At 36.5% G+C, this 13015-nt stretch overlaps 1 protein-coding gene across 2 annotated transcripts in view; it reads right to left on the reverse strand.

Moving 5' to 3' along the window:
* Positions 1-6139: 6139 nt before the first annotated feature.
* PRKACB (protein kinase cAMP-activated catalytic subunit beta) overlaps positions 6140-13015 on the reverse strand; it is a 120010-nt gene continuing 113134 nt past the window's right edge. For both annotated transcript variants that reach the window (XM_035018162.1, XM_035018161.1), the window contains exon 10: positions 6140-9432. In XM_035018162.1, the coding sequence (XP_034874053.1) occupies positions 9307-9432 (126 nt within the window). In that variant the 3' untranslated portion in view covers positions 6140-9306. The remainder of the gene's footprint in view (positions 9433-13015) is intronic.

Here is a 13015-nt window from a genome sequence, read left to right on the forward strand (position 1 = left end):
TCAGTGACATCTGGTGGTTTTCTCAAATGCATTATCAGTGATATACTATCTCATTTTCAATCTTGAAAGAAAGACTTTGGAATTTCTTTAGAAGATAGCACTCTGGTGAAAATGGCTTAATTGCTAAGAGTAAGTCTCATAATATTGGATGATTTTTAAAAAATAGATAAAAATTTCAATGCTCTGTTATTGGGCATATTGATTTTTGATTAATTACTTTATCATTATAAAGAATGCAAGCAATTCAGCAAAGTACAAAGGAGAAATTATGAGATAACCCCAAATCCCATATCAGGAGTAACGTCCCAGACTTCTTCCTATGCACATACAGAGTCAGAAGGCCAGAGAGACGGAGAGGTACATCACTAGATAGCACTCGTTTTATAAAAATTACATCATACTTTTTAACAGAAAGTCTTCAATTTCATTTTACTTATATTATAAAATCCAATTTACCATGAGAAACTGAAATGAAAATAAATGTAATTGAATTTAACACAAGAAAAAGAAGTTGAAAACTGCTGATAAATGGTCCTTCCTTACAAAATAGTTACACAATTATAAAAAATCATTCAGAAGTTAGAGTCATTATCTTATTTAACCACACATACTAATTTTAGATTCTATTAGTTGACTTCCTGCAATAAAGGGTAAGGAATTACCAATCTCACTTCCTTTCTCCACCTTCCAATTTTGCTAGTTATCTGATTCCAATTTTGCCAAAGTTTAAAGCACTTACATTTAGTTCTATAGTTCTAATTACCATAGTTGCTTATAATTAGTATGACATTTAGACAGATTCAGTGTTCACCATGGGCTTTTTCTCACGGCTTCTTTATTACTAAGTTCTTTATTTTGATTCATATATCCAGTTGGATGGCTCATAGGTATCCAGTTTCTTTCTTTTGGTTGTTAACAGGGACCTGTCTCGTGTGTTTATTATGTATTTTTTTTTTTTTGGAAGAACAAATATTTTTATTTTTATTTTATTTATTTATTTTTTATTATGTCCAGTGCTTTTAAATTAAAAGTAACTTGGCTAGGTATAATACTCTTGGCTCGTACTTTCTTTCCTCTAGAACTTTATAGTCATTATTTAATTATCTTTTGGCACCAAGTATTATTGTGAAGACACCTGAGGCCAATCTATGTCTGCCCCCACCTTAAGGTGACTTCATTCTTATGCATAACATTTTAATCTTTGGAGTTCAAAATCCTCACCATGGTCTGGCTTGATGTTGAAAACTCTGTGTCTCTTTCCCCTGAAAAACAGTGTAGTCTTTCAATATATAAATTCAGTTTTTGCTTCATTTTAGCAAAAAGTTTCTATGTGATATATTTGAATATTTTTTCTGTTTCATTCATTAGTTTCAAAATTCAGGATGCCAACAGTGGATCATCTTTGTTCTCAGTATCTATTACCATTTCTGAATTTTCTTTAATCTCTTCACCTTTTGATTCTCTGCTCTGTAATTATCTCATTGTAATAAAAATCTTCTCTGTATGTTAGGTAAGTCTCTGGATTCATCTCCACTGTGTATTTTCCATTGTGTTTCTGGTCTGTGGAGATCTTTATTTTGTCTTGAGTGGAATCTATGCCCTTAAAGATATTTTAAAATATATTCCATCATTTCTATATGTTTGGGGATGGAGGGCAAAAGCAAAAAAGGAGGGCTTGTGTGTCTTTTAAATTCTAGCATGACCAGAATTTTTAAAGCTCTTCTGTGTCTATCTCATTTTTATTCCTAATGATGGTTTTTTTTTTTGGGGGGGGGGTTCCTCTTCAAGCTTTCCAGAAGCTATTTCTTCCTTGTGGGATCATTTTCCTTCACAAGTTTCTTATTGAGTCCCTGTTGGTAAAACACAATTACAATGTATTTTATTTGGAGTGGCCTTAATTTTACCCCTGTTGTTTCTTCTCTTACTGTGATGGCTAGAATCACCTTTGTTCTTTCTTCTTTTACTATGATGGCTAGGGTCCTTCAGCACAATGTAGAATAGGAGTGATGATAATGGGAACATCAATCAGAGTCCAGCTGGGAAAACAGCAACCATTCTAGGTATTTCAACAGAGGAGATTTAATAGAAGAAATTGGTTATACAGGTGATGGGAGAATAGGGAGTCCAACAGCTGCACTTAATATAGCAAGAAAAAGTATCGGTCACATTACTACAGAGTTTATAAAACCAGCCAAAGATAAAGACAAATATTAAAATGGTGAATTCACCCAAAGATGAGCAGCAGCAGGGCAATTTATCACCCTGGCCTGGAGGAAAAAAGGAGGAGTGGGGTTCACAGAGCTCAGGAGCAAGGACTACCCAGTGGAGAACCATAACAGTGACCAGGCTGGGACAATAGAGAAGACTCCAGAGATGGTACAGAACACAGAGGGAGAGAAGAAGGGAAACACTCTGGTTATACCTTTCTGCTCCCTCCTATGTGTTACCATCACTTCTCACTGGTCAGACCTAGCTGGGTGCTAGAGGGCTAAGGTGCCTTGGAACGTATGTGCCACACCTTGCGATGAAACAGCCGTTTGCTTGTGGGGGTGGGGATATAATTTTAAATTAAAATTACTCAGAACTTTGGAGACATTTTCCATTTTTATGTCTCCTTTTATTTTAAACTTTAGACAATTATGTCTCAAGGCTGACTTCCCATGTTTCTTAACTTTTCTCTCATATTTTTCTATCTCTACCATTTGAGTATAAATTCTGAGAGATTTCCTAAACTCTATCTTCCAGATCACTAACCTTCTATTTTAATCATAATCTACTCTAAAATTTGTTTCCTTTGCACAATTGTTTTTTTTTTAAATCATCTTTACAAAGGTATAATGTACTCATTTTAAGTACATAGTTCAATGAGTTCTGGCAAGTGTGGACAATCAAAATGCTTTTAGATGCCACTCATGTTGCTGCTTCTATCAGTAGCTTGTTCCTTTTTACTGGTGAGTAGTATTTAATTGCGTGGTTATAGCCATTTGCTGATCTGTTCATCTGCTGCTGTTTGTTTGAATTGTTCTCATTTTGGGACTGTTACAAAGTTGCTGAACATTTATGTCTTTGTATAAACAAATGTTTTCATTATCTTGGGTAAATACCTAGAAGTAGAATGGGCAATCATATAAGTGAATGGTTAACTATATACAGACTGCCAAATGGTGCCATTTTACATTCCCACTGGCAATGCATGACCGTTCCATCCAGTTGCTCTCCAGCCTCACCAACACTTGGCATTATCAGTGTTATTAATTTTAGTCTTTCTGTGGGTGTGTAGTGATGTCCAATTGTGGTTTTAGTTTGCAACGTGCCAGTGAATAGTGTAGTGATATTGAGTATCTTTCAAGGTATTCAGAGCTGATTTGCTACTCAAGTTCCCCGACAATGTCCTTGAAAATGCACTGCCTGCTAGTCACTCCACTTCAGGAAAATCGGGTTAAGTCTAGCTTCTGTCTGAGTTGTGAAAAGATTGTGTCTACTTCTGCCTTTCAGATAATCATATTTTCCACCTAAAATGACATTAGTAAGTGTGGTAGGCAGAATAATTTCTCCCTTTTCTCCCTCTGCCCCAGATATGTTCATGCCCAAATCCCCAGAACCTGTGAATGTGATAAGTTATATGGCAAAGGGCAATTAAGGTTGCTTATTAGCTGATCTTATAATAGTGTGAATAGCCTGGACATCCAAGTGGCTCAGTATAGTCACAAGGGCCTTTAAAAGTGAAAGAGGGAGGTGGAAGAGGAGGTTAGACGGATGCAACATAAAGACTCAGCCCAATATTGCTGGCTTTGAAGATGGAGGAATGGGGTCACAAGTCAAGGAAAGTGAGCAGCTTCTAGAAGCTAGAAAAGAAACAGATTTTCCCCTAGAGCCTCTAGAAAGAATACAGTCTTGCTGATACATTGATTTTAACCCAATGAGACTCATTTTTTTTTTTTAAACAAAGTGAATTTTTTTTTTTTTAAAGATTTTATTTATTTGACAGAGAGAGAAGCGAGGGAGGGAACACAAGCAGGGGGAGTGGGAGAGGGAGAAGCAGGCTTCCCGCGGAGCAGGGAGCCCAATGTGGGGCTTGATCCCAGCACCCTGGGATCATGACCCGAGCTGAAGGCAGACGCGTAACGACTGAGCCACCCAGGCACCCCCCAATGAGACTCATTTTTGATGCCAGACTTCCAGACCTGTAAGATAATACATTTATGTTGTTTTAAGCCACTAAGTTTATGGCAATTTGTTATAGTAGCAATAGAAAATTAACACATTGAGGTAATAATTTACGGTGACAATTACTACCACTGAATAATCAGAGGACGAACCAACTACGGTTTATTCACCAACACTTTATCCCCATTCCAACTTTCCTTTTGGCCATTTCATTAAAATCACCATTAAGAGATGGCAGAGACTCTAATGATTTGCTCAGTTTTAGGTTGTATTAGCACAGCTTCAAGAAGATAGCTTGATAGCAAGAGTAAGTCTGACCAGGAGTTAGAAGTGGTTTCAGCTACCCATGCTTTCCCCTATGCTCAGTAGCTACTATTTTCTGTTTCCTGCTTATATTCCAGAAAAAAATAGAAGGCAACAGGTGCACTGAGGTTTGTGACCACACTGACAGTTTTTTTGTTTTTGTTTTTTGCTTGTTTTTTGCCTATGGTACGTTATTTCAATTTGGGCCAAATATAAAGCATTTGAAGTGAGATCAGTGCAAGCCCTTCACCAGGGGAATACAGTGTACACACAGGAGTACCCTTGGTGGGTGTACTAGTTTTTTTTTTTTAACCACAGAGCGGGCAGATTAAACAACACGAACTTATTTTCTCAGTTATAGGGGCTAGAAGTCCAGGGTCAAATTGCTAGCAGGGTTGGCTTCTTTTGAATCCTCCCTCCTTGGCTTGTAGATGGCCATCTCCCTCTTATGTCTCCACATGGTCTTTTCTGGGCCTGCATTCTTTATGTCCCAGTCTCTTCTTAAAAATTCACCAGTTATCAGATTAGGGCCCATCCATAGGATTTTACCCTAATTAAAGGTCCTACCTTCAGGGGCACCTGGTGGCTCGGTCGGTTTAGCATCTGCCTTCAGCACAGGTCATGATCCCGGGGTCCTGGGATCGAGCCCGGTGTTGGCGTCAGGCTCCCTGCTCAGCGGAGAGTCTGCTTCTCCCTCTCCCTCTGCGCCTCCCCTGCAACTGCTCATGCTCGCTCTCTCTCAAATAAATAAATATCTAAAAAAAAAAAAAGAAAAATAAAGGCCCTCCCTTCAAATATAGTCATATTCTGAGCTACAGCAGGGAGAGTTAGGATTTCAACATACGAATTCTGAAGAAACACAAGTCAGCCCTCATCAGAGAGCCCTTATCAAAGGCTATGAAATAAGGCATATAGAAAATGTTCAAGAAAACTAAAATGAAAGTATTTAACTTCACATCCAATATTTATGCATAAGAGAAAATTTAAATGGATTTCAAATGATGATTTGGAGTGAAGATATGCCTAGATTTTTGTAATTAGTTGTATAAGGAAATGAGAAAACTGGCATTTTGTGTTAAGCCCTGATAGTGATAAAATAAAGCGAGCACCGGTATAAAAATAGTAAACACGGTGTTATACAGTACATCAATATTTATAAATATTTACAGTAACAATCCTAATGATGAAAAATGGTAAGCTGTTAAAATAATTACCTAAAACATTATTTCTTGAGTTCAAGGACAACTGTAGAAACACACACTAATCAACCTGGCTGGAATCATAAGACGTAATGTGAACTCAACACTTCTGAAAGAAGAAAGTAAAAATTCATAGTTTATTGTTCCAATACAAGGATGAGGAAGTCTCTTGCAGTGTCAATCATTTAAATATGAATATTTTCAATATTCTGTTAAGAGTAATTTGGACTAATAGCTTGAGGAAGAAGTAGAAACACTTTTTAGAAACTATGGAATGAATCTAGTAGTTTCTTAATATACACTGAGTTGGACCTGATTGGTGGACGTTTCTCCCCTATTACTCTGTTCCCACTACCACAGACCAACCCAATACATAAAAACTGGAATCTATAAGCATCTGTAGTACCTGCAGAAAAGAAATCAGGAGATAAGGGCACCAAATAGAACACAAGACTTAATATACTGTTTTATCCTTTGAAGATACTTTAATTTTGCTGTTATGATTAATTAAAAAACACAGTTGTTTTCAGCATTTCCTAGCTACAGTAGTGCATAGGAAATTCCATTCTAAACAAAGAATTAATTAATGAAATAACAACACACCTTAACATTTTACATTGATAAGTTACAGTTTACAAGGTGCTTTCACATACATTATTTCATTTGAGTCTTACAACAAGCAGATAAAACAGTCAGTGGGAAAGAAAAAAAATTTTTTTTTTGTTTTTGTTTTTTTAGGCTTACGATGAGTATTTTCAGGCCAATGGGCAGTCAGTACAAGAACATATCAAAAACAAGACAGCAATACCCACAAGCCACAATATCTTTTTTTGGTAGGTTGACAGTTTGATATCAATTGGATATTTAGCATCAGTGAAGGAGGAAGGAATCAAAACAGACATGAGGTCCTCATGATATTCAAAAAACTGTAAGAACCCTGTAAGAGATAAGGAGAAGAAAGAGAAGAAAGGCCCTAAAATATCGCCTTGCCAAGACTTACTTCAAAGCACATTATCCCTTCAAACTGTCAAATAAAAAGAATCCTGTCATGACATGTGAAAATTAGAAAAGGCCTTAGAAACTGCCTAATGGAACTCATTTTGAAGAGCTAAGGCCAAGGTCATGCTGCCTGTGACAGACCAGCCTGAGACCCATGTCTTTGACTTCGAATCAGGGGGTCCTTCCTCTGCAATGCCATCTCCTTATTATTTACTGAGGAAAAATGTAATTTCTTCTGTTTCAAATAATGTAATCTGAGGTTAAATACTGATTCATTCCACTTATTTCTTATTCAAGTTTTTATCTTGTTCTTGGCTAAATTGTGGCTAAAACTGTGAGTTTTATATAACTTTAAGATATTCTAATTCAGTGTACTTGATTGGCTGGAAATAGACTCCCTTGACATATCTGAAAGCTTGCTCATGTCCTTTAAATGGAGAGTAAAATGGGCATGGCGAAATAGCCCTCAAAACCAATGTACGCCTAGGGGTCATCTACCTAGGCAGAGTTTACAGCAAGTTGTGCAGGGCAATAGTAATTTTATTTAAAACATTTTTTTTTAGAACTTACAGAAATCTTTTTAATTGCTGAAAACTAAAATGTAATAATCAAATTGTCATCCCCATGATTTATTAAAATAATTTTACAATAATATACAATAAAGCTACCATAGAATTTGTAGCATACACATAGAATACAATGATCAGCATGTTCTTGGGCCAAAAACTAATTAAAATATTTTATACAAGTGATGTTTTAAATTTATTAACATGATGATATATTTTTGTCACATAAAACTTGATACAGCGAAGTATTTCATATTTTTGTTGCACATTTTAAATATAGGTGGACCAACTGAAATCAGTATCAGCTTTTAAATGACATAACCATGCAAAAACACTTGACAACCAAAAGATGTACAGATTGATGCAGAGAATATTCCAGACAGGCTTTTTTAAATGTCTTCAAAGGTTTTACAAGGGTACAGAGGAAAAGAAGTAGAGTCAGTGACCTGCACCAATAATGAAGCAAATAGAATGCTTATATACACTAAGATCGGTTTGATTAAAAACAACTTATATGCATGTAAATTGATCATAAAAAATGAACACAGTTTATTTTCGACTCTTTCGGTGTGTTGTTTTAAGATAGGTCACTGACACACGGAGATAAAATCAGATGGCAAAATTTAAAAGCAAGGAAAAAAATATTTAAAAAACGGAGGTAAGCCATGGATTCTCAACAAACATTGAACTAAATGTGCAAAAGTGCTTGAAATTTCCATGTGACAGCAATTTTGTTGGCAAGGAAGTATAAAAAAATTAAACTCAAATACTAAAATTGTATCTGCATGATCATACATTCTGTTTCCTGAAAGAAAAGAGGCTTGAAATTCTGACATGTCTAAAAATATCACACCTCAAAATTAAAATACAACTGTGGCAGTTTTAAAAACTTTGTCCCTTTTCCTCATTGATGAGGCATAGGATGAAAGCCGAAGCTTCAACAGCGCCTCTACCTCAGATTGACATACAGATTATACCGGAATAACCTGGCAATAATTCCTTTTGTTCTTAACTGTGACAAAACAAAGCAAAGCAAAACAAACAAACAAAAACCTCATATAAATAAGAACATCTCTATACCGTTTACAAGTATCAAGCCATTTGTTTGACTCAGCGAAGTATTTGTCCGCATTGTTTTTAGCTCATTTCTTTTCCTTTAAAAAGCTTACCATGAGGACTATTTGAGAAACTAAAAAAATTGTCACTTACTTCATCAGTCACGTTCTGTTAAAATACTGGCTAAAACCCTTATGGAGGAGTGAAGGTTTAGAAATCTTAGAGTTAGCTCTAATACCTACATAAAGGCTGGTACCAAGCGATGATCCATAGCATTAGTTTTTCCTGTGAATGAGACACATTTGTCACACTGCACAGCTGGTCACTTAATTACTCGAGGGGAAGATGATACAAAAGGTAGTGAAGGGAAATAGAGCCTCTGATCTCTAGGAATCCAAATTGCTGGGTCTAGCTACTCTATGTTAGTCTGCCCAAGTGTCTTGCCAGAACAGTGAATTCTAGGAAAGTTATTGTTTTGTTTTGTATAAACTGCCTTGTTGATAAGACATTGTCTTCAAAAATTGTCAAAAGTTTTGGCAAAACAGTCTGAGCTACTCAAAGTAAAAACAGTTATTGAAAGTATATCCTCAAGCCACTGACCAACAAAAATAATGGCAAGAACTACCGAAGGCAACACTCATCCTTCCTGTCAAATATCACAGAGCCATAACACTGCCCATCTGAAACACCAACAAAATAAAATGGAGCACTGTTTGGAGAAAAACTGATGAAAATGAAAAAAGGAAGAAATGGATGTAGGGGAGGAGAAAGACAAACCAAAGGGAAGCAGGAAAGTGTCTAGTTGTGTGTTATGGCACAGATAATGCTTTGCTTAGCGGTGCCTTGTTACATAGGTGGATGCAGAGCGCACACACGATGGCAATAAAGACCTCACTCAGTCGCTGGAATGACGAAACTAGGTAACTGCTTCAACAAGGACGGTCTCAGCTCCACCGTATCTCTCAACAGAGTGCAAAGACTGAGTGTAAGCTCTGATGTTATCTTGTTGCTCAGCTTTAAAATTCACAAAATTCTTTTGCACATTTTTCTGTTATAGAGACGCGGATATCTTCTTCTTCATAGTCATCAAAATTGCTGGTATCTCCAGAGCCTCTGAACTTTGGTATGAATGGTGCTTCAACCTGTAATTGAGAAGGAAACATAAGTGTGATATGATATGATTATAATAAATTTGGTCTTCGTCCTAGTCCCCAGCGCAGAACTCTTTAAACTCTTGGATTCCATAAATGTTATGTTAATGAGGTGACTTTTGGAAAGCCCCTAGCCAACCTAAGGATGGGCGCTGGTTAGACACTCAGAACTTTCAGTCTTACCCCCTGACCTCCAGGAAACAAGAGGGGCTAGAGGCTAAGCTCAGTCGCCAATGGCCAATGATTTAAAGAATCATGCCTACGTAATGAAGGCATAAAACTTCAAAAGGATGGGGTTTAGAGAGCTTCCAGGTTGATGAACAAATGGGAATTTGGGGAGAGTGGTGTGCCTGAAGACACAGCAGGAAGCTCTGAGCCCCTTCCACATACATGTCCTATGCATCTCTTCCATCTGGCTGTTGCTGAGTTACATTCTTTTATAATAAACTGGTAATAGTAAGTAAAGTTTCTGAGTTGTGAGCCGCTCTATCAAAGTAATTGAAACCCAGGAGGGGTTTGTGGGAACCTCTGATCTATAGCTTCTTAGCAAAAGCACAGGTGACTAGACTTGTGATGAATGTCTGAAGTGAAGGTGGGTGGGGGGCACTCTTAGAGGACTGAGCCCTCAACCTATGGAGTCTGATGCTATCTCCAGGTAGACAGTGTGAAGACTTGAGTTAACTGTGTGGTGGTGGTGTGTGGGAGGGGAACACATGTATTGGAATAATAAAGAGGAAAAACGAATGCCTGGGAGTTTCTAAACACTAAGGAAAATAAATTCCCACTATTACTATATGGTAGCATCTATTTAAATTTTTTTGGAGATTTTATTTGACAGAGAGAGACAGGGACAGAGAAGGACCACAAGCAGGGAGAATGGGAGAGGGAGAAGCAGGCTTCCTGCTGAGCAGGGAGCCTAATGTGGGGCTCGATCCCAGGATCCTGGGATCATGACCTGAGCCAAAGGCAGACGCTTAATGACTGAGCCACCCAGGTGCCCTTGGTAGCATCTTTAAATGCCTTTAAGTCCCTAAATAATAACAGAATTACAAAAAGCAGCAAACAATAGGTTTGCTATTAATCTCAACATTTTCATTCAAGGAATGGTATAATACTTAAGAGATTTCTAGGATAATTAACTATTGGCATCAAAATGTTGGCACTTCAGGTTACAGAATTCTAGATTTTCCTTTATCAGTTCCTTCCTTTTTAAAAAAATTATTTGAAAGAGAGAGAGAGAGTGAGAGCAAGCAGGGGGAGAGAGAGAGAATCTCAAGCAGATTCCACGCTGAGCGCAGAGCCCGATGTGGGACTTGATCTCACAACCCTCAGATCACGACCTGAGCCGAAACCAAGAGTCGGCTGTTGTTCACCCAGGTGGCTCATGATTCCCCACTTCTGATACAGAGCTCTTTCTAATATCTAAACCAGTGGTCTCTGAAGTTTTTTGATTTATATGCCTTTTAGTAAAACATTTTTGAGTATATATCACCAACATATGTGGAATTATTTATAAATTATTTACTTACACATCTATGTTAGTATAAGATATATACACAAACAAGACATTTAAAAAGAACAAGGTAAAAAGTATGTAGGACTGGGAAGTCTAATATCATCTTTTAGTTTGCCAGCTGGTTGCCTCATGTGCATGCTCTGGGGACTGCTGTTTAGGATCACACCTGTTGGGATCATCTCTACATGTACAATGATTGCACAGTTTGAGTTGTCCAGGCCTCTTCTTCCGTTTGGTGTCTCTCTGCTAGACGGCTTGGACTATATCATTGCTTGTGAGCACTTGGTCAGAGAATAACAAAGACTATGAAAACTATTCAGATTATCATTTTTGTATTGCTGTGCATAGTTATAATTGAGATGATGTTAAAACAAATGGCTATACTGAAGTACTGAATTATTTCTATTTGTAAATTACCCAGGGATCTCCAAGTCCATTTGATAGTCAAGATTTGCGGTTGACCCATCTGTCCAATACTACAACCTGTTTGCTATAGGGTGCTACTTGGCAGATAAGCTGTTCACTACCTAAGGTAAGTCAAGCCCTCTGGAAAGCACACAAACTAAATGAGCAGTAGTAGTTCAGTTTTATCCCACTTTAAGAATAATTGTAGGGGCGCCTGGGTGGCTCAGTCGGTTAAGTGTCTGCCTTTGGCTCAGGTCATGATCCTGGGGTCCTGGGTTCCAGCCCCGCATCGGGCTCCCTGCTCAGCGGAGAGCCTGCTTCTCCCTCTCCCCTTCACCCTCCTTGTGCTCCTTCTCTCTCGCTCACTCTCTCTCAAATAAATAAAAGCTTTTTTTAAAAAAAAAATTTGTAAAACTATAATACACAATATGGGTAGATTAGTAAATGCTAACAGCAGAAATTTTTCTTTTTAAATATAAATATGAAAAGATTAAAAATATTATCATTTTAAAATACTAATAAAATGGGTAAACCTCAAGCAAATCTAATAAATATATCTAAATATAGCATTAATTAACACAAATATGACAATAAAGATCATATAAACAGTGATAATAATAGGGGGTATGGATGATTTTATAAGAAAATATAAATTTCTGAAATTGACTGAAGAAGAGGCAAAAACTTAGAGACCAATATCCAAAGAAAAATTAATTTGTTAAAATTTCCAAGTTAATTCTTATTTCCTCAAGTTTCCCAAAGAATAAAAAGACATGGAATCAACTCCAGAAAAACAAAAACTGCAGGTAAGTAAAACTTATGACTATAGAAGCAAAGATCCTAAATAAAATTTTAGCAAATTGATTTTGCATATTTTAAATAATATTTTGCAGGTATTATAATAATAATACCTCATGATTAAATGGTGTTCAGGAATGTGAGGATATCTCATTGATATAATTCATCATGCTAATATGTCAAAGAAGATAAAGCACAATAAACTAGGAATCAAGGATATTCTTTTTTTGGTATGTTTTTTGTTGTCTTTTTTTGATATTTTCTTAACCTGATCAAGGATATTTATCCAAGACAAACAGCTAACTTCATATTTGAAGCTAAAACATGAAAGCCATTCCCATTCAAAACAGGAATAAGACAATACAGCTCAACAGTCCTACTCTTTAAAAATATTATTTTAGACATTCTAGCATATACAATAGAGCAAAATGGAAATAAAAGATATAAATATTGAAAAAGTAGAGGCAAATGATATCTCTGCCCACTGTAATTATTTATCAATAAAATGCAAGGGAATCACTGAAAAACCTACGGAAATCAACAACAGAATTTAGTAAGTTGGCCAGTTACAACACAGACATATAAATTATGTTTCCCCCTATATTCTGCTATAATGGGAAAGCAAATGCATTTGCAATAGCAATCAGTGTATAAATTTAAGGAATAACTTTATTTTTTTGAGGAATTTATTATTATTATTTTAAATTAGGTTCCATAAAGGTTCCATTCATAGTGAAGTAGAGATTTTGGTTCTTTAAGAAAGAAATTGGACCTATATGGGGCAGGGCTCTCTAAGACTTTACCGAATGACAGAAAATATTTGAATAAATGTAGAAATAGAACATGTTCATTATG

The sequence above is a fragment of the Mirounga leonina genome, unplaced genomic scaffold (assembly GCF_011800145.1).
Source record: "Mirounga leonina isolate KUSES-001 unplaced genomic scaffold, KU_Mleo_1.0 Mir_173, whole genome shotgun sequence".
In the NCBI taxonomy this organism is placed as follows: Eukaryota; Metazoa; Chordata; class Mammalia; order Carnivora; family Phocidae; genus Mirounga; species Mirounga leonina.